Source organism: Cololabis saira, chromosome 3 (assembly GCF_033807715.1).
Source record: "Cololabis saira isolate AMF1-May2022 chromosome 3, fColSai1.1, whole genome shotgun sequence".
NCBI lineage: Eukaryota > Metazoa > Chordata > Actinopteri > Beloniformes > Belonidae > Cololabis > Cololabis saira.
Genome location: NC_084589.1, coordinates 10,741,496 through 10,763,877, shown reverse-complemented (window position 1 = coordinate 10,763,877; position 22,382 = coordinate 10,741,496). Strand labels below are relative to the sequence as shown.

The 22,382-nt window shown below is 41.7% G+C and overlaps 1 protein-coding gene across 1 annotated transcript in view; it reads left to right on the top strand.

Annotated features, from left to right (window-relative positions):
* Positions 1-2,564: 2,564 nt before the first annotated feature.
* Positions 2,565-22,382, top strand: part of oxr1a (oxidation resistance 1a) — a 95,570-nt gene continuing 75,752 nt past the window's right edge. The window contains exon 1 of the mRNA XM_061717901.1: positions 2,565-2,617. Within this exon, the coding sequence (XP_061573885.1) occupies positions 2,592-2,617 (26 nt within the window). The 5' untranslated portion in view covers positions 2,565-2,591. The remainder of the gene's footprint in view (positions 2,618-22,382) is intronic.

Sequence of the window (22,382 nt, the reverse complement as noted above, 5' to 3'; positions counted from 1 at the left end):
TTGGGTCAGCGTTGGCCCAGAGGAGGGAGCTGTCACGCAGAAGCAGAGCCGTTAGTCGGCTGCATCCATCTAAGAGGCAGCGTGCGCGCCGCCGTCAGGCATGCACAATACTGGGCGGATTACTGCGTGCAGCGCCCGCAGCCCGGCTCAATTACTTTTCCGCCTCTCATTTGCAGAGCACAGATGTATTTTAAGTTATTTTGCTAAGTTGAACGTTGCCAGAATGCACAATTTTCTCCCTTCAATTTAGTTTGTTGACTCCATCTTCTGCTCTATTTTGTTGCACACATAAAACCTTCTGTTTCTGTTTGCTAAACGGGACTTTTGATTTAGAGGGTCAAACCTGGGTGAATTAAACGACCTGTTGAGGTCTGTTATTGCTTTATCGTAGATGGAACCCAGGTACTTTAAGGTTTTATTGATTCGTATCTCCCAGCGAGCCGCCGTCTCTCGTAAAACAGGGTGCTAATGGTTTGGAGGAACACGTCGATGGCCAGCGGTCTCACGCCCAGCCGGAGCTCATCCCCAGATGGCGGAGTGTGGCGTCTCTGCCACCAGGAGCCCTTATGCTTTTACCCTTATGTTTTTACCCTTATGCTTTTACCCTTATGCTTTTACCCTTGTGCTTTTACCCTTATGCTTTTACCCTTATGCTTTTACCCTTATGCTTTTACCAGTAGCAACAGCATGCACTTCTGTCTACAAGGGTTAAAAGTTGAGGACAGATTGAATGCTGCACTTCTGTTTTCAATATGGATGGTTTCAATCCCAAACTCCATTATATCAAACAGTTAAGACACAATCCAGAGTCATATCCATACACCACTAGACAGGCAACAAAGGGCCGGTTTTCACTTCCTAAGCCAAACACTAATTTTCTGAAGCATACAGTAGAATATAGATGAAATCATAGAATTCTTTACCACATACACAGAAATCAATATTCAAAAAGCAAATTAAGAAACACCTTGGAATATCATATGTATAGGATACTATACACGCACACACACTTATACATACTGGACAGGGTAAGGTGTATTTCACATTCAAACACCTCGGCCTCTGGATCGACCCATTATTTTCTTTTAAACATCATATTGAGTCCATCACAACCAAGTTACATTGCAACCTAGGCATCCTTTACGGTTCAATAAACTGTTTTACTCTACCAACAAGGAAAAGAATTGTCACGCAACTATTATTACCCATTTTAGATTATGCTGATGTTGTTTACCAGAACACCTATGAATCACATCTTCAACCTCTCAATGTCATTTACAACAGTCTCTGTAGATTTGTCTTAAGGTGCCCAAACCGAACTCACCACTGCTCCATGTATCATTCATTAAACTGGTTTAACCAGCTCAAGAAGACAACACCACTGGCTCCAACTCATAGTCAAATGTATCCACTTTAGTTATCCTTCTTACTTAAAACAATATCTGATTCCATATACATCCTCATATTCTCTCAGAAACACTCAGCAACCCTTCTTTTTCGTTCCTTTAACCTTTAAAAAAAATTGGCAGATGTGCTTTTAAGTTCAAGGCCCCATCAGATTGGAACAACTTACCCATTAACATAAGAAAACTTCATTCGTTACATCTCTTTAAAAACTCATTATATTCCAACCTAAATAAACCATGTAGTTGCCTCTAGTGGTATTGCCCTCTCATTTTTTTCTTATTTATTTATTTTATATACAATGTATCTATTTCCTAATGATGATGATAATGACTATTATTAATATTAATATTGTTGTTCTTGTTGCTATTACTGCATTATATGCAGTGTTTACCTGTGTTCTTCAGGTGTGGTAGGTCTTGGGGACTGGTGTGTGGGCGGGTTTGTGTGTGAGAGCCTTATATATTATGTATTATGTATGTTGTATGTAACTGTTTTGTATTGTGTTGTATGTTTTTTGTTGGACCCCCTCGAAAACGAGATGATTCATCTCAAGGGGCTGCTATCCATTAATAAATTTACTATTTTTGATATGATTTTCATGGCTTAGATGACATTTTACTGTGCTGTATATTGTAATGTTTCATGTATGATATTTTTGCTTTAAGATAATGATTTACATGTACGGTAAAGTTTAACATAGGTTTGTCATTATTATTTCGTTTTCTTTCTTTATGTCTTGTTTATTATGTTTTTTAAGTTTTAAATGTATTGTTTTTAATGTGGACCCCAGTAAGACTAGCTGTGGGCATAGCTAATGGGGATCCTTACCAGGCAAAGGTGCCGTGCCCCAGTTCCAGCCCGCCCGGGTCCACTTCCTACTCTCACTCTCTGTTGTATAACCAGTCTCACTCTCCTCGACACTAACCACCTCCCTGTGCTTGTGTTCCCTGACCAGTCCACGCCAATTATTTCCCTCGCCCGTGCGTCTCCTCTTCCTCCCACGTACCCTCCCCCCTGATCCTGCACCGAGCATCCACCTGCAGGTTTCTCCCAGTCACCTGTATAACGGGTAAATAAATGAGCACAGCGCTCCACCCTGCTAATGAGGACATGGTCATGTGACCAGACTGCTTAAGTTAAGCGCTTTGAGGGATCGATCCATTATCTCCTGCGCACCAGAGTCAATGGAGCTTCTCCTGGAAGCTGCTGGGTACGTACCGACTCCTTTTGACCCAGAGGCAGGAGCTCTCCCAGGGGGCGTTTTAACACCGCTTTTTCTATTGGTATTTAAGCTTTTTATCAAGTAAATCAAAGGAGTAATCACAGGGGGGGGTTCTGGTAAAGGCTTCTCTTGAAGTTTAAGCTTTTAACACTTCTGTTGGTAATTCCTTAAGTGCAGTGATGAATACATGATTTCTTTCTGGAGTTTTGGGTCTCCGCATGAGACTAAAAACCCTGTCTGATTCTGCACCTTTTAGATGGTTGTACTGCGTGAGGGGGTTGTGGGGAAATGTTTTCTTTAAAGGACAGGACAACACTGTTTCCTCCTTGGCGAGCAGCTTGGAGAGATTTGAAAGGCTCAGCGGTTGTTTGAGGGAATAATGAGTTTGTCAGGCCCGGTGTGAAGGTTCATCAAGGAGCAGGTGATTGCTCTGCGGTTGCCGTGGCGATGTTGTCAGCCTCCCTGGTTTCTGACTCCAGGTGGAGTCGTCACTGGTCGGCTGTGACGGGCCTCCTGAAGCGGACCGAACCACGTGGCTCCTTCACAAACACGTCACCCGTCTCCCCACATTCTCTCTGTGCTCTTGTTTGATCAGACGGAAACTAGGCCTGTGTTGAAAAAAATCGATTTTCCGATTCTAAATCGATTCTCATATTAATTCCTAAAAATCAGTATGTCTAAGGATCGATTTTCTTTTTTTTTTTTTTTGTTTATGCCCAAAAAAGAAATGTTTTGTTGGACAGGCGAATAACTGGTGCCATGTTTTTGCCTTTAAATATGTTTAAAGGCATGGAAACATTAAAGTTTTCAGTTATAATTGCATAAATTGTCTATATTTCATTACTTTATATACTGTCTTGGGGTTACAGTTGCATAAAATGCTAAAAACCCAATTCTCAAAAATTAAAAACCCGAAAAAGGAAGAAAATGGAAAAAATAAAAACGGAATGTTAAAAATTAAAACCAATTTCATCCGTCTCTGTTTGCTGCCCTGGATCTGTTTGGTGATTCTGCCACAAAATATTTCTGAAAGCAGTTCTATCAGCATTCTGGGAGCTGATTGGTCCTTACAGCATCATTATCTGTCAATACTTGCTGTTGAATCTCAATATAATACTAGTATTAATATGTTGCATAACTACAGTCATATAATTCATGCAACAGCTCAAAAAACAGTTTTAATAACACTAACCCAAATCGATATGGGAATCGAGTCGAATCAAATCTTGATAATCGATTCTGAATCTTAAGAATCGGAATCAAATCGATTCAAATGTCAAGAATTGATCCCCAGCCCTGCCGGAAACGGCGACGCGTGGCTGAACCGTCGTAAAGCTCCAGCGCGGAGGAACCACAAGCTGGGAGCATTAATGGACATACGCGTGCAGTTAAACCCCTTTTTAAGACTGCTGTGGTTAAAGATTTGACAATCATTGTTGTAGACTAATTACATTTAATGGGGGTGCTTCATGACAAGCAGCTGCAGTGTCTGATCTTTTAACTGTTTTCCATTTTAATCAAAGGGAAAATATCTGCCGGCAAAATCCCTCATTTTTTTTTTCAAATTGCAGTTCAGTGTTAACAATTTGCCTACAGACGACATTACAATGCTTGAAATAGGCGATCCTGTTTCAGGTAGTGAAGAAGCTTGCATTGAAACCTACAAGAAAGCACATCTTTGCTCACAAACAGCCTTGTTAGAAGTTAAATAAGCATGTGGCTCACTGCATATTACCAGGACCTTTTACCCTCAATGCTCATTTTTGATGGTGTCAGTTACATGAAAGCTGCTTCTGCTGTGATGAGCCTTGTGTGGTTACAGCTCATGCATAACATCTCTTCAAAGCAGCGGTCAAGAGGGGCATCATGCAAGAAACATCTGTAAACATTTCACTGTGGTTTTTAATCTAAAAAGCAGAACTTTTGTACTTTTTGGAAAAAAGCAGAAAATGAAAGAGAACTGACAAGAACCAGTGTTTTTGGTGGATTCTGAGGTCAACTAGAGGCTGTCAACCGTGTGTGTGTGCGTGTGTGAGAACCACTACGCACAGATGGTGCAGTCTTTGGGCTGTTTTAGGGTGAATAAAGCTTAATGGTTCATGCACATAGGAAACAATTGGCTTTCTTTTATATCCAAGCGCATCTATACCACATGTGAAACCCTGTAAATCCCTGGTCTGACCAGATGACAACAAGTTAGCATTTTAAAGTAGGTGTGAAAGTGAGTAAGGACTTGTTTTTTACTCTAATCACTAACTTCCATGTGTGTAACGCTGGTTTTTCATCAACTAATTGAGCTGTTTGTAGTACTTGCACAGGGTATATTTCCATTTCAACCTCACTCCCAATGAGACGCTGCCGTGTAACCAGCATTTTCAGACCACCTTACTGTAAATGTGCCCATAATTTGGAGCAATTTTGTCACCTTTCATAGACTTGGTAACCTGAGCAGCACTGTCGTGTTCTGCTGGAGCATTGTTCATTTTGGGCTTAAAAACTGCAATGACTTGCGATATATTAAGCAAAACGTCAGTGTGTGGCATCAATGTTTCTCTGCTTTGCAGCAAGAATTGACTCCTGACATTGAATAACACATGCAGACGCTAAACAAATAAATGTATTATTTCTGTTTCAACAGTTTGCTTTTTAATAACAATATGTGACAATGAATAAAAAAAATATAAGTAAATTGGAAACTGCATTCTGCAACAGCACTCCATGTAAATTAGCATCTTAATTGGCATCTGGGGCAGTAAGCTTCCTCCTGACGCCACTTCATGTTTTTGTTTTGTTGTTGTGGCTAGAGCTCCATGTTTTCTTTCATTTGGAGCGTAGATAACTTCATCTGTCTGATAAGAGGCATAGATGTAACTGACGTTTGCATAGACGTAACTGACGTTTGCATAGACGTAACTGACGTTTGCATAGACGTAACTGACGTTTGCATAGAGTAACTGACGTTTGCAGTGACGTAATGTCGTGGCTCCCCTTAGCATCTGAGCTATGGAAAAGCAAACCGGTTCTCAGCTGGTTCGCAAGTTGAACCAATTGTGTACCAGCACCAGCACTGGCCCAGAACCAGCTCTGGAACCGGTTTGGTGGAAAAGGGTTATGTATGAACTCCCGTAACTTCAGAGTCTAGCTGAGGTCTACAGATCAGGGACTCCTCACCCCGGGGGGATGGAGCGTTTCCATTACCGGCCCCCGGACCGTGGAGCGTTTTGCCTCCTCGTATCAGGGCTGCTAACACTTGAAAACATACTTTTTCTCTTTAGTTTTAGTGCTGACTGATTGCATGTGTTTTTTATTTATTTTAACCCAGTTTTGTTTTTATTAATACTTGGACTCTTTTATTAAACTAGGTATTATGGTTCTTAGCTTTGTATCTTTAACAATATTGCTTTGTGCAGTTCGTACAGCAACTTCTGTTGTTTTAAATGTGCTAAAAATACAATTTTACTGTGGCTTGTGTAGACATTGTGGCCAGTAGTCCACAGTAGTCATTAATTGTCCTCTGCTCTGTAAAATCCAGACCCTTCCAGTTCTGAGAACTGCAGGCTGGATTCCTGCGACTGCCCTAGCAACCTCCTGAACAATCAGCAGCTTTTCCATCCTCGTCATCCTTGATCTGACTGACTTACATCCGTACGCTGACAGACATGAACTGGTCCATACACCGTACAGTCTAGATGTACACTGAACCCTTAACCTACATCCTTTCTCCCTCAAGGAGGCTACTGTACTTCTCAAGGTTCCTCACCATCATAGTAATCTTTCACTTGTGTCCTGGTAGGACCAGATGACTGGTTTTTGTTTCAACTCCTGTTACTTAAAACCCTAAAGTATTTCTTCATGCTTTGTCTTACCCGAAGCAACCCGCTCTCTCCCTTTGATCCTCATTACTTCCACCTTATTGGATTTAGGTCTTAATGTTTTGTGGATGACCTGGCGCCCTGGTGATGTTAAGCAGTTCTATATCTGCAGGTACACAGAGATAAAGTGACCAAGTGAATGGTAGGACGCGTCTCTGATTTCCACCACCGGAGCTTTTTAATCCTCCTTCACCAGGGGAAAAAGTGGATTTGGAGTTTGATGTGTAAACAGGAATCAGGAACCCGGAGAGATGACTCATGGATGTCCTGGGAGGACTCTTTACGCATCTCTGAATTATGCTGTTACCGACTGATCCTAATGAATATTGATCATGCACTTGAGTCATGCACTTGCGTGTACTTTTTTCTATATTTTTAAATGGGAAAGAACATTTTAAGAAAAGGTCTGTCTGGCAGTCGATCAGGCGTGCATCAGTTGCATCGATATAGTATGCATGGGGTTCATGTCGATGCTGGTAAGATGAATATACTGTATAAGGTCGTCTGTCTGTCCAGCTGCAGGGTGAACATGGCATGTGACAGGAATCTGCGCAGCCGCTCAAGTTTTAGCTACATTAGTGCTTTTATAATGCAGCGCAAGCGTTTGTTAAGTTATAAATACCCAGCGCTACCGGAGATCCCCACAGTAAACCTGTTAGAGAGCTTTTTTCTTTAACGTGACACATGATTTTGTGTACCCAGACAAACACACGGGTGGATGGTGCTCAGACTCTGAAGACCTTTTGGAGAGTTGAAGGGTCGACACCATCTGTTTCCAGCCAGGACAATAAAACGCTCCTATATTTAGACACATGTTTATAGTAATAAACTTTCTTTTCAGCTTGAGCTTCAGATCAGGAAGAATTTCCATGAGGATGAGAGTACTGAATAAGGTTTCCTATAATAACATGGCAAAGAAAAAGTTATTCAAAGGGAAACACATTATGCTGCTTTTTCACAGTTTGACACCATTTTTTAACACATAAGGCTTTAATTAAAATACCACAGTGATAAAGTACAAAAGCTCCCTTTCAACCATGTGTTTACACTATTGTTCATCAGAGCCTTATTTTTCTATATTTAATTCAGGGTGCTCTTTTTGTAAAACCAGCTCCTCTTCTTTGCACTACAGCAAATGCAGCATGATGTGACGTTGAATGAATAAATGAATGAATTAATTTTTATTTCGAACATGCATATAAAATGAAAGCAAAAATAATAATAAAAAGATAAACATTTACATCTTCATATAAACATATTTTTGAAAAAAAAGGAGTAGGAAGAAGTGTACACTTTTTCCTAGTTCCTACCCCTTTATAACACTATGGATTTACATTATTGCTATTACAGTATTATATCCACATAATATCCATATAAATATAATCTATATAAATACTCTGTAAACATGCCTATTATTACATAATTATCCATATAAGTATATGGACAATATAAATATTACATTTATTTTATATCAATATCTATTATATACATCTATATAAATATACACTATATAAACTACATAAATATCCATACAAATATGTATGTGCTACATACCCAATAAATATATAACATACATTACATAATTTCAACTATCCCTCTCAACAGATAATGTATACTACATAAATATCACGTTGGTTGAGGATGAAGATGGGGAGGCTGGATGAATCTACCCTGAGCTGGTTCTCTGGTTTTACAGTACTCCAATAATCCCAACATCTCTGGTTGTCACGGCCTTCTCAGGTTGTGGTTACTTCTGAAATCTAAGAATATGCACTCAAGGAAGGAGGTGGGGGGTCATAGATCTATTTGAGATGCAGGTCGGTATCAGGCTGGATCCAAACCCGCCTGCTTTCACTGATACAGACTCAGTGCCATCTGCACAGATGAGTATCTTCCCACAAGTCGTGACACACTCTCATCTCAGTACTTTGGAGTGTGTCGTGCGTGAGTGTCAAACATTAGAGCCTCAGAGATGCAGCAAAGCCACGGCCAACAGTCACGCTGAGTCACCAGCAGTCACAGGTGGGATTTTTACACTTTACAGAACTAGACTCCGACAACCTGGATTGCTGGATGTTGGCGAGGATATCACACTTGCATCTCTTTGAGACGCACACATATACTTCCTCACATCATGTCCAAGCAGGGGGTTAAAGAGAAGGGTGGGGGGACAAAAGACGGGTGGGAGGGTATGTGTTTTCTGAGGGGGGCAAAATATTCACCATCCGGTGCAAAGAGTGGAAATGTATTTCTTTTAACTGGATGTGTGTTTTAATCATTACCAATTCAGAAATACTAATTTGAGTGTTTCAGAGAGGGTCTGTGTCTAATGAAATCTCATTTTCAAGAGAACTGTACAAGATATCTCCATAACACCACTGGTTAGTATTCAATAGCATACAATACAACTAAGTTATAGTATATTTTATAGGGATTTATGTTTTTCTGATAAATGAGAGAAAAGTGAAGGAGTCCTATATGTTCTTATTACCAAAAAGTACAATTTCCGCCTAAACTAAATGTATGATTACAGTGCTATATGTCACTATTTTCTGAGGTAAATCATTTTCTGGATGTTTGGTGGTGGTGGACAGACACCTGGTTCATACCTCAGCAAGTTTGATGCAGAAAAGAGTGAGCATTCTCAAGTTATGGGCTTTTTTTCTCACTTTTCCCCTATACGAACTGACCCAATTTGGCCTTTTCAGGGTTTGGAGTAGTTCTAAAGAAGAGCCAAAAAAACTAATTTCACCACATCCAATTTCACTAATAGGAGACCCTAAAGATAATACAAATCATTGTTGTGGTTGGTTCTACCTCAGGTAGGGGTATCTCGAAAACTAAAGCCTTTTTTGAGGACTTGTTCCTGGACTAGTGTTGGTAACTAATGCTTGTACGGTACTGGTGTACAGAGGTAAACGATAAAGATGTTGGATTTATTGCATGTAAATGAACAGTGCGAACTTGAAAAGTTGAATTATGCAGTGAGGGTTCTTTATGCAAATGTTTTGCACAAATGAATATGAACTGTGTGTGTCAGAGAGGGCGTCACACCTTTTCACTGTGTGCATGTGAGAGCGGCATCAGCTGTGACTAACATTGAAAACGCATGCTGTGTAGGTGTCCTGTCATTTCTCTGCACGTGTATGAACACATGAAAAGTCTGCAAATAGCTGTTGGGATTATTTGAACGAGATAACTGGACGGTTAAGTTCACATGTTGTTTTCCCGGCTGCTTTGAAGGTTACTTGTGCGGAGCCTTGAGTTACCACTGAAGAGTTTTTGTTTAATTTCTAGATATTTACATCTGACAGATTTTAGGTCAGTTTTCATCACTCGTCAAATTATTTGCTTTTGCACGTTGTAGTTAAATGGGTTGTGTATCAGTGCTGCTACTGAAATGTAAATATTTGATTCTAAAGATTACTAAACTAGAAGTCGTTTATTTATTACAATTTAAACCATTTTATTTCGAGCGTAGAATATTGTCCCTGGACAGTTATGGACACCTCTCCGTATCCAAACTTATGTTCTCACTGTACCGGTCAAAGTTGATGTGTCAATTTGTTAACGCAAATTCTGTTTTTTGTTTATTTATTTTTTATGCAAGATTAACCCTTGCAGGGCACTAAGGGTGACAAAGACACTGCCAGTGCAGTTTGAGGGTTATCGTATGCATGTTTTAAGAAATATGACCCTCGGCCCAACCTGTAGAGAAACAAGGGATGCAGCTGAACTCGACGGTAAAACACAATCAGGAGGCATCGGTTACACGGCACACTGGCTTTACGGAGGCCGGTTTGGAGCCTCTTTTACCCCCCCTAGACTATAAAATATAAGTTTCAAGCTTTATTGTCAGATATGCTCTATGTTCGACATACAGCACAAATGAAACTACAGTCCTCTCTGACCCACGGTGCAAAATACAAGTAATTAAATAGAAGAATACAATACACTTGTATGGACAATACAATAAACAGTCCACGATTTAAAATGACATAAATTAAATTTGAATATTTTCAGGAGTATTTACATCATGAAATAAAAAAATAAAGAACATACCTTTTTTCCTCCAAAGCAACATGGCGGCGAACTGGACTCTATGTCAACCAAAGTTAGTTGTAACTACCAGAGTGGTCGTCTTTAGGCCGTACATGTGTGGAGTCTCAGAAGTCTTTTCTGCTCAACATTTGAAACATGGACAGCTGGAGTGTTTGATCCACATCCGTTTACAGCAGAATATCCCACTACGCCTGTTGTGATAGTGGTGGAATCAGACATGACCGCAGAGTTTAGCTGATGTTTGTTTAGTATAAACTTCCAGCTATAAAGGGAAGACGGCTAGCCATTGGCTAAGCCGACTGTCAATCAAAAGGCTGTGCTTCATATTATGAATAAATGTATTTCTTCACGTAATTTCAGACGGTTTCAAAAGATTAACGCCCCTCAGAGTCGCCATGGATGTGAAATTGAGCAAAACAAACCAAAGTGGGTTTATGAACCAGGCTGTAGATATGTTTTATTTAAAAAAAAAAAAATACTTAAACAGGTGATGATTAGTTGTATTAGTTGATTAGTACCTTTTGTTTAAAGCAAAAGATAATTGTCTGGTTGCTTTCGCACCACAGACAGATACACTCAAGTGATAAATAACCAATTTTCAATCAATGACTCAATGAAAGCGCGAGGGGATATAAAATCTATGAAAAGGTTCCCGCAGTCCAAAAAGATGTCATCAACTATGAGGTCAAAGACACAGAGAGGCTCAGTCTGTCCATTTCTGCCTGGATCACGGAGCAGATGTGTCTACAGCGGCCCTGAGCGTGATGGGCGGTGACCCGGGGTGTGGGGGGGCCTGCGTCGTGCTCTTGGGTGACCTCTGTCTACAAGTGTGTGGTGAGGAGCAGGCCGGCATGCTTGTTTGTTCTGGGAGTTTGCAGGAGATCTGCGCTGATGAATTGGTGGTGGCAGAGCAGTGGTGCAGAAGACGCTCCGAGGGTGAGGAGTGAGGCGGTGAAGACGTGGCGTTGCTCCATCCCGCCATGCTCCCATCTAAAAACTCAGCTGGGGCAGAGAGGAGCTGTCTCATCCATGGTGTGGAGTACAGGGAGATGGGAGTGAAGGTAGAAACGAGGGAGGGTCGACACGGCAAGGACAAATAAAAGGGCCACAGACTCTCTCTCCTTCTGTTTTGAGTTTTTTGGTGGATTAAAAAAGGCAGAAGTGATGCTGTCCTTCAGCTGAACCCTTCAGCTCCCCGCTGCTCTGACCTGCAAAAGAGAGAAGCTGCACTCTCTCTTTAACTCATGTGGACTCGTTGTGTTGTGCGTCAGCAAACCTTTTGACGACACCTCGATTTAATAGGCTCTGAAACCGAGGCCTGGCGAGCACTTCATATAAACAACCGCCTCCAACTAATGAATTAATGAATAACCTGTAACCAAAACCCATTCCCCAGCATGCTTAACCCTGATCCCTTTTCTAAAATAAACCCAATCCTTTCTCTAATCCTGGCACCGAATTCAAATCTGGGTGTGGGAAGCCAAAACATCAGCAACTTAAAAAAACTTGGGATTTAATGCATGCTATTGTTACCAACGTTGAAGACGCATGTTTAGCTCTGGTCATATACGGCTAGCTGCATTTCATACATTCAAGACTTAATCACTGAGAAATAGGAGAAAATGGTCCTAAACAAGTCATGACTGAAAAATGTACCTCTTTTTGATGAATAAAATGTCGGAATGATTACAGATAGAGACGTGTGCCACTGGAGTATTGATGCACACCAGATGTTAAATCTTTCCATAAGTCGCTGATGGTGCATTTATTGCAATTTCAACTTTTATTATAATTGTTGAACGGTTGCCATTTAAACTGCTTAAGACGGGCATAAGAATGGCATCAGAACATTAGAAAAAATAGTAAAAGCACTCTTGATATTCTTGATATTTGATCTTTTTTTTTTTTGTTTGAGGTGATTAAAAGCAGTCCAAAAGTTGACCCCTGAGGGACTCCAAGTGTCACGATAAGTTCTGAACTTTGTTCTCGCCGCTGCTTTTGGCAAAAGCAGCAGGTAACTGTTGGTAGTACTGGGCGGTATACCGGTTCATACCGAATACCGGTGTTTATTTTTCTTATGATATGAATTTTTCATATACTGTAATACCGGTGAGTATGTACAGTAGCGTACACAACGTTGGGAACGCCGCGCGGTAGTGATGCGCGGGTCGGGGTTTTTCCAACCCGCGGGTCCCGCATTAATGAGAAAATATGACCCGCCCCATCCCACCCCGCACCACCATATCTATTTACACAACCCGCCCCAACCCGCACCCGCCGGTATTAAAACACGATTACACATTAAATGTGCCATTGAATAAGGCGTCTATTCCGTCTCACTCTCACAAAGGTGAAAACAGGCTTTACAGTGCTGGAAACTGCAACAAATTCAAATCTTACGCCTGGTAAATAAACAATAAATAAATCCAAAAATAAAAATAAAATTAGGTTTTTGTGGCTATTTGCAATAAACTGAATAACGGAGCATAGTCTATTAACCACATTAATCTAACCGGGGCATTGTCATTCAATGTGCACTGTGCAAAAAAAGAATTGCATCAACTGTGCCAGGGTTTAGTCTGTTTCGCCTGGACTCGAGCACCCGGCCGGCTGAGCTGAAGGTGCGCTCGCTCGATGCACTTGTTGCAGGGATGCAGAGAATCAGAGCAGAGCAGCGCGCATATTCGTTGCAAGTTGCTTGGCGACCGAGAAAAAAAAGGTTTTTCCGGTCTGGCGCCGTTTTCCAATTCATTGTGTATGTGCTGTCGCTGCGCAAGGGCGCAGGGCTTTGCGCCGAGTCTGTGCCCATCCCGGCGACGTGCGCTTTGGCGTAAAGCTACTTTCCAATGAATGGGAAAGCCGGCGGCGGGTGCCGCTGTGCGCCCTCTGTGAAAGCGAATTGCTGTTAAATCAACCATTGTAATAGACTAAGCTGTCATAAGATGTAGCCTATTATTTAATAAATCTTATAACAGCGTTGTCCAAGCTGTTCTTGCGACGTGAGTCCCGCAGCCGCAGGCGGCATCAGCTCGACTCGCCAAAAACTCGCAACTTCAAAAAAATGATTTGACTTATTTTACCACACAAAACATGATCTAAAATTACTTTTTAAGCTGAACAAAATAATAATATAATGAAAAAAACGTTTTAGGTAACGAATTAACTTAAACAGCGGTCACACAACTTTTTTGACTACTGCCTCTTTCAAACAGGTATCAAAACAACTCAGTTTCTACCCAAACAACATTATAAAACAATATGCAGAATAATCAACAATAATCGCCCTTTTGAAATGCAACAACAATAAACAATAATGATATTATTGGAACGGCTGCAACAAGCATATTGTTTATTATTATTAGGGCTATATTTTTATGAATAGCCTACTAACCGTGGTCTGCTCAGGCTCCCCCGCTGCCGCTGCTTGCGCTTTCGTGACGTCGGGTCGCAGGTTACGTGCTTGCAAGGGATTGGCCCGCCTCACCCGCCCCGCCCATGAAGTGAAAATTTCTTGACCCAACCCAACCCGCCCCGCGGGCAACCCGCGGGACCCGCGGGTTATGGGTCGACCCGCGCATCACTACCGCGCGGCGCTACGTTCCGCCGCGCGGTGAAACGAAGCGCCACTGGACACTGTTTGTGAGGGGACTGTTTAGCAGTAGTGATGCACCGATTGTTCAGTAATCGAAATTGTTCGGCCGAAAATGGCAAAAAAACACTTTCGGTGTTCGGTGGAATAAGTGGGAAAAAAAACGAACAATTAATAACGGCGTTGTAATATAAGGAGATAGACTCCGCTCCGCTCCTGTACCGGTTGCGCACCACAAACATAAATCGTTGGCCAACCAAAAAGTAACCACATAAGAATTTTACCTAACATTCACCAGGAGGTGGAACCAAAACAACATTATGCTGGGAAATTAAAACATGTTCAGTTTTTTTATGTTCAATACATATTTTCTACCTTGTAATTTTGTAAAATATTTTTTTCTTTGAAAAGCATGCCTAAATCAAATTTATTTGATTTATGCATCCTCCTCATGACAGTAAAATAGGCCATTGTAAGCCAATTTACTGCAGCAATTCCTTTCCAAATCATTAGAAAATGTGGTTAACACCCAGTTGTGCGTGAAAAAAAAAATACCGTGATATACCGTGAAACCGATATAATTTTGAAAAATACCGTGATATCAATTTTTGGTCATACCGCCCAGCACTAACTGTTGGTTCCCATTTCTATTGTTCTATTGCAGCAACTGCTTAGGACTTTTGTGGCTAAATGTAGCTAGCTCACATGGGTGCCAAAAGCAATTCAGGGGCTCAAGAAAGTAATGATGGAATGACGTATACAGATTCAGACAGAACCTCGGTAATGAGCTTCAATGGACAGTGTCGATTTCAAGATCCAGAATAAAGTCAAACCCTTTCTCTTTCATCATTTCAAAGTACATTAATTCTAAACATACATGCTTGTTCACTTTGTCAACATGTGCCAGCACTTAGGTTTTTCAGTCCCATCACTTTCAGCAAACACTGGTCTCACAAGTCTGCCAGAAACTGACCCGACTGTATAGAAATACCCCGAAGCAGCTACACACCCGTACAGCTGCTGTGTTTATCCGCAGCATCTGTCTATTTCGCAGTGACATATTATGCTCTAAAAATACACAGCAGTACTGTGCGCTTTGTTGACGGCCCGGTACAGTATTAGTGAGGATAACACACTGCAGATTAAGGCTGCTTGTCAGCCACATTTAGAGATTCAATCCCACGGATCTGTATTGCACTTCTACAATAGACCCCCGTGTTAGAAAGCGACCACAGATCGGTCACCCACATACAGTGTAGTGTCGGTGTCAGCATTTTCTCTGAAATTGACATAATTGGTAAGCAGGTGAAAACAGGATCCAATAAGAGGTTGAACGTTTTCACTCGAGTGCTGCAATTTTGAGTCGTTATTAGAACAGTTGTTTGCATGTGGATGCTTTATTCCATCTTGAGTCTTGCCCCCCTCTGTCACAAATGTTCTTTAATGCATGGACATAGTTTACCTGAAGCGGGTCCTTTACATGAAAATCTTTCATTCAGCCTGAAGCACAACAAACACAACATTTTTTTATTTTAGAAGGCGACAAGTAGATTAGTGGGTGCTGAAGCAGATAAAGCAGTCAGCAGTATCCACTCCAGACTTCCTCACACACCAGACGTGAAGTCTGCTGCGGCCTCGGGGCAGCCAGCTCTCTAATTCAAAGAATCGCACCACATATGGGTTGTATGGATTTACAGCTCTCTGCCCCTTAATTCTCCTGCATCTGCAAACTTTCCAGTTCCACTTTCCCTGCAACTTAATTTGCCTCCTGGCTGCTTTCTCACAAACTACTCAGAAGTTACCAAAATATTAACTTGAACTGAATTTCATCAGTCGGAATTGCCAATTAATGCAGCGGCAGATGGGCAGTTCATCCGTATTCCTCTGGTGATACCTTTTTTATGAGGAAGGTGGTTCACGGAGGCCTTACTGCAGTAAGCTAGCAGATGTCCCATCTGAATGAGGCTGTGCTGGGAATATCAAGTGTATCTGCCTGCCTGGTGCTGGTTGGCTGCAGCAGGACGAACACAGGCTGTTCACAAAGTGCTGCCTGCTGGGAGAGATCAGCCATCTTTTACACTGACACCACACAGCCAGTCATGTGACATGACACCACTTCATGATGACTCATGGACTTCTTCTTGAGGTCTTTGCTGCAGTGCTGTCGTGTTGGGTCATATGAATGAGATCCTGCATAACGCTGTTACGAGCACGGCCTTCACAGAAGGTGCAGAGCATAGGAATCGATGATTGGAATCAATAATTTGCCCAAAGTTAACTTTTCTACTTAGTAGCATACTGCTCCCAATTTCAAGAAGTTTTTGGCACCATCAAAAATTTTGGAGCACCAACAATGTATGTTGTACTCTTATTGAAAAAAACCCCAGTACCTCAATCTTTTACATCTGTTCATGTAAAGCACTTTTTGTTTGTCTGTACATGGAATGTGCAATACACATAAACTTCCCCTGCATATATTTGTGAAATAATTCCCACAGATTATTGTTACTAGCACCAGTCAGTATGTTTACATGCAGCAGTTCAATCAGATTTCTGATCATATAAGACATCGTTTGGACTTTTAAACTGCATGTAAACACCTCAATACGATCTACTTCTGACGTATAATGGATATTTAATGATCGAATAGCAACACCTAGATAACCCGTTCACAGTCGGAATTTTAACGCCATGTATATGGAGACATCGGATATTGCAGTCTGCGCATGCTCGAGAATTTTATCTGGGGCTTCACCCGGAAGTGAAAGGAGACGGCGCGTGTTAAATAGTTGTTTAAACACCTTTTAAAAAGATTGCGAAAGAGATGGCAGAAGCTTCATCAGGACCCCGGAGCAGATCAAAATAAAGTGGAAAAATATACGGAAGGCGTAAATTGGCGCCAAACAAAACAACCGTCAACCGGAAGTGGCTCTTTGTTGAAATGGTTACAAATGGTTACCATGGTTACAGCGCCACATAGCATCACAGAGTCAGCCATGCTCTGGACATTTATCCCATTCTCTGAACAGCATGTAAACTCAGACAAGTGATTGGGTCTCCTGGATGTTTTTCTGATACGATCAGAAATCCCATTTCTTTGCTGCATGTAAACGAGTGTTGTTGGGTTACCTGCATTAAAGTAGAAAACCATCATACACATTTATAATATTACAAGTGAAACACGCATATGTACATAAATCATCTAAAATACAATCCTCTAGTTAGGTAGTCCATGAACCGGGACGGTATTACACAGTTCTTGTGGGACGAGGACGGGTTGGTTCACAGCAGAACGGTTGCATCATTACAGTCGTTTGCTCAGTTGGGCTCAAATATTATTTTGAGGTCACTGAGATTGAATTTTGAACACATGCGACCAAAACCAGCTGCTCTCACATAAGACATGGAAAAGGCTAGATGACTCAGAGCGTTCAAATGAATTGACCCACAGCCAAAAAAAGCTTTATGGCCAAGTTTATGAAAGATTGCATTCCCACTAAGAACTGTGAAACCGATTGCTCAGCTGATGTTGATCAGTCTTTAGTTTGACAGGCTCTGGCTGGCTAAAAGGAGTTTATCACGATTTGAAAACACTTCATGTAATCAGAGTGGAGAATTTATTGAATAAAATGTCAAACGTCTACCTTGCAAAGAAATGATTTCGATCCCGTCTTTTGTTCAGTTCAGTCCGAGCCTGTCGCTGTCTTTACCTGCCGATGCCAAAGCAGATTCAGACGGCTGCTCTTCTTCTGCTGCAGCCGTCAACATCTGTAACCACCACATCACTACATCGCTGCTCTGCCGTCATCGTGTTAGACCCAGCCAGAGCTCTCTCTCGCTCTCTCTGCACGGATAGACTCATTTGATTGGCTCCCTGTGACCATGGGGTATAGTTGATGAGCTCCAACGGATAGCAGCCTAGACGTACCTGCAAATTTACATTTTCTACTGGTACCTCTAGATCTCTACAGTAGGTTACTTGACAAAGTCAGAGAGGCTAAAATTAAAAAACAACAGCCTGCAGCGTCAACTACCGGCCTTTGAGAACAGAAATTAAAAAGGTAAAGTCAGTGGAATTCTTGGTACTGGTACAGTCCTCATCTGTTGCATATAAAGGTCTCAAATGTTTTAATTATCACCTGAGTCCAGGTTAAATGGTAGTCAACGTTTAATCTTGATCAAAACATTTCATAAGATATTGTTTAAAATTCTTGTACAACATGTAAATGTGTTTTTTTTTAATCCACCTCAGATGTTGATGCTGTATGATACCGAGGGACCTCTGATGTTGCATCACCTGAACTTTTAAATGTTGTTTTATTGCATATCCTCACCATGTCCTGAAAGCCCGACTGAGTGCAGCATTGATTTTTACATATCTGATGTCAGCTCGATGTCTGTGGGAAGTCTGCTCAGTTTTACATCTGTTTTCATTTGCAAAAGTACACATATGGCAGGTTGAAGGTTTGGGATGACCTTTAAAGACTTCCAATTTGATTTATTTATTGATGGAGTATCTACATCCTTGTCACCACAGGAACAGTTTATTATGGGTGGATTTTTAGTTACTGAGAGAACAGTCTTCTGCTGCAGTCTTGGAGAAAAATGTTAAAACTATTTATAAGTTGGTATTGGCAGGTCAGATTTTTAAGAAACCAGTAAATAAAAAATAAAAGCCAGCCCCTAGGAATGTACGTGCTGCTTCTTTAGTTCACACATATAAAGTGTCAGTTGATAAACTGTTGCTGAATAACCTTTAAAATATTAAATCAGACACGGCCACTGTTAATTACCAGGCCACTGTTAATTATGCACATTGTTTCCACATCATCTTTCATCCTGCAGTTGCCCTTAATCATGTGTGTAGTGTTAATAGTTTGTGCAGCTTTCCTGTTTTTTTAAGTATTTAAGAGGAAATAACAAAGGGCTACAAATGAGTCTTACGTGCACTGAAAAGTTGATCTTTGATAAGCATGTAAAATACTAGCAGACGCTTTTATCCAAAGCGACTTACATCTGAGAGAACAACATAAGCAAGAAATCACATAGGAGGTGCCAGTGCTAGAATATATATGTATATATACCTTTTTTTTATAAGGTTATAAACTGTTCCATGGAGAGGCGTGGCTTGCACTTGCAGGGCAGGAGGCTGCAGCACGTCTGTAATGATTAACAGCGAGTCGGTTAAATGTGATTGACGACTGCCCTGAGACGCGCCGGAGGCTCCGTCTTCATTCTCCATGTCTGTCGAGACTATCTTTCTCCATCTAGTAGCTGTTCTTTCTGCTTCCAGTCCGGCTAACGCCGTCCTCGTCCCCTGGTTGAGAAAGACGTATCTGTCATTCACAGGTTAACTATCTGCCGAAGTCACTGCTGTTTGTCAACTGAGTTGAGGACTCAGTCGAGTTTCTGAGGGCTGGATTGAAGGAGATTTGTGTAAAAAAAGAGATGGCTACCATTTTTCGCAGGTACTGCTGCTGTTGCCTGGTGCAGAAGGGCATCGGCTTGACCGGCTTGAGCCTGTTGACTGGCCTGCCGACAGCAGGGGGAGGGAGATGAGCAGTGGGAGTCTAGGACTGACCAGATAAAGTTGAGGGGAAGAGAGGCTTCATGACGGGCTCAAAGAGAGCGGTGGAGATGTGGGTGTGTTCCCTCCCGGGTTGCTGCTGCCACACATTCCTTCACAAATAGTCTCAGCAAACTGATCTTCTAATGAGGTCATCTGCTTTCTGCAGAGTGACCTCATGTTCATAAACATTAACCAGAGGTGTGAATTAGAGTTGACCCACAAACAAGTGCGTCCACAACTTCACAGCTTGCAGGATTGGCTGGTGCCAGTGACAGCGGAGGCGACAGATGCCGTTGCCTCCAGTCAGCCAGTGGCTGCTTCCTGCTCAGTAACGAACAGATGTGCCAGCGAGGGAGGACAATGGAGTAGGAGCATATCATGACTGTGGAAGGGTTTGAATTCACACAGCAACGAAGATGGGATGAGGCTCACGTGCCTGAATGCACATGTCGCACGTTCCTTCTCCTCCTGGCCAGCTTCTTCATGAAACTCCGACACAAAAATGTGTTTGTGGTCTTTTTTAGGGCCCGAGCACTTACAGTGCGAAGGCCCTATTGTATCTGTAGGAATTTTTTTTTTTATTGTCGTTATTCTTTCTTTCTTTCTTCTGACGAAATGAGGGCCTTTTTTCCCCCTAAACGTGCCCCAAAAGTCACCAAATTTTGCACGCAAGCCAGGCCCGGTGAAAAATTTGACATTTAATGGTTTGCATTAATGGGCGTGGCCTAATGGCTCAACAGCGCCCCCTAGAAAACTTTATGCCTCAAGCCCCACGATACGGTTTGACGTACATGCACGAAAATCGGTACACACCTGTATTATGTCACAACTTAAAGAAAAGTCTCTTGGCGCCATGGCCAAAACCGAACAGGAAGTCGGCCATTTTGAATTAATCGTGTAATTTTGGCGCAATTTATGCCATTCCTTCGGCAGTTAATACGGCCTTAACCGTAACATGCACCCAGGTGTGTTATACATCAAAATGTGCGTCTCCATCCTGCGACAACGTGCATTACTTTTCTCTTTCAAAAGCGTTACCGTGGCGACGCTAGACGCCAAAAAGGGGACCCCCCCCCCCCCATCATCTGAGTGGTCCATATTTGATAGTTCCCCAAAAGTCACCAAATTTTGCATGCAAACCAGACCTGGGGATAAATTTGATATTTAATGGTTTGCATTAATGGGCGTGGCCTAATAGCTCAACAGCGCCCCCCAAGAAAACTTTTCTCTGCCATAACTTTTGAATGGGTTGTGATAAAGCCTGAATTAGCCCCGCCCCTTCTTCTGATTGGTTGTCCCTATTTTCTGCTATAACCTTTGAATGGTTTGACATAGAGAGTCGTGGGTGGTGTCATCGGACTTAGTTTTGAGTCCTTGACCTTAATTGGTGCAAATTGCACGCACGAGGGCCCGTTCATTGCTGCTTGCAGCTTTAATTTCTTCTTTTTTTCACACACATATATATATTATTTGCTAAACACTTGATGAGGGGCTTCATTGGACAACCCTGGCCCTTCATAATGATTTTACCTGTTTTTCATCTGAGTTATCGTGTTTGTCATGCCAGAAAAATACTACAAATGCCTCAGATGGTTTGGGAGAAGAAGCTGCCACACTTCACAGTTGGGGAGTTCAGAGCTCTTCCGTGGTTGCAGTCTGAACAAGCAGGGAACCACATCAGCGTTTGCAGCATTGTAATCTTTTGTGCCTCAGTAAAGAGTTTAAAGCTGAGTTAGTGGGGGAGTCTTTCCTGTTGGGATGCTGCAGATATGAATAAAATCAGAATGCAATGATTTACAGATCTCATAAACCCATATTTTATTCACAGCAGAATATTAGGAAAGAATAAATAAATCAAATGTTGAAAGCCAGACATTTTACCACGTAATAAAAAAGGCTCATTTTAACTTTAACGATGGCAGCAAGTCTCAAAAGTTGGGAAGTGGGTAGAAAAAGTCTAGGGAAGTGTCAATCTAATTCATATCATCAAAATATTCAGAGAATATGCAGTGTTCTGTGTGCAAGGCGCAATTCCAGAAATATGGTTTGTGATCCGACGCGCTGCTTTAATCATCCCTCGATCTCGTCCTCGCCTACGGTGTAGAACACGATAATCTGTTAGTGTCGCTCCCTCCCTCCTACAGTATCTAACCACTATTTAATAAGGTTTGAATTCAACATGGTCAATGTTGAAGTGCAAAATAGGAGGTATTAGCATATGTTTATCCGACGAAGCTATTGCTAAATTTCGGCAGGCCATTGCTTCTCATCCTACCAGAGTTGAACATAATAAAGCAGTTGAAACCAGTGACCTGGGTTCCACCTCTGCAGATGTTGATTTCCTTGTTAGTAACACTGCAGATTTGCTGCACTCAGCTTTAGATGCAGTTGCTCCTTTGAGAAGGAGGGTTTCCAACCATAGGAGCTTAACTCCCTCGTATAATTCAGATATCTGCATGTTGAAACCGTGCGTAAAATGGAAAGGAAGTGGTACTATCATATATAAAAAAGCCATTCACAAAGCCAGAACAGCTTATTATTCATCGCTGATGGAGGATAGCAAAAGTAACCTACGTTTTCTGTTCAGCACTGTAGCCAGGCTGACAAAGAGTCACCACTCTGTTGAGCTGTGCATTCCTGCAGCTCTCAGTAGTGAAGACT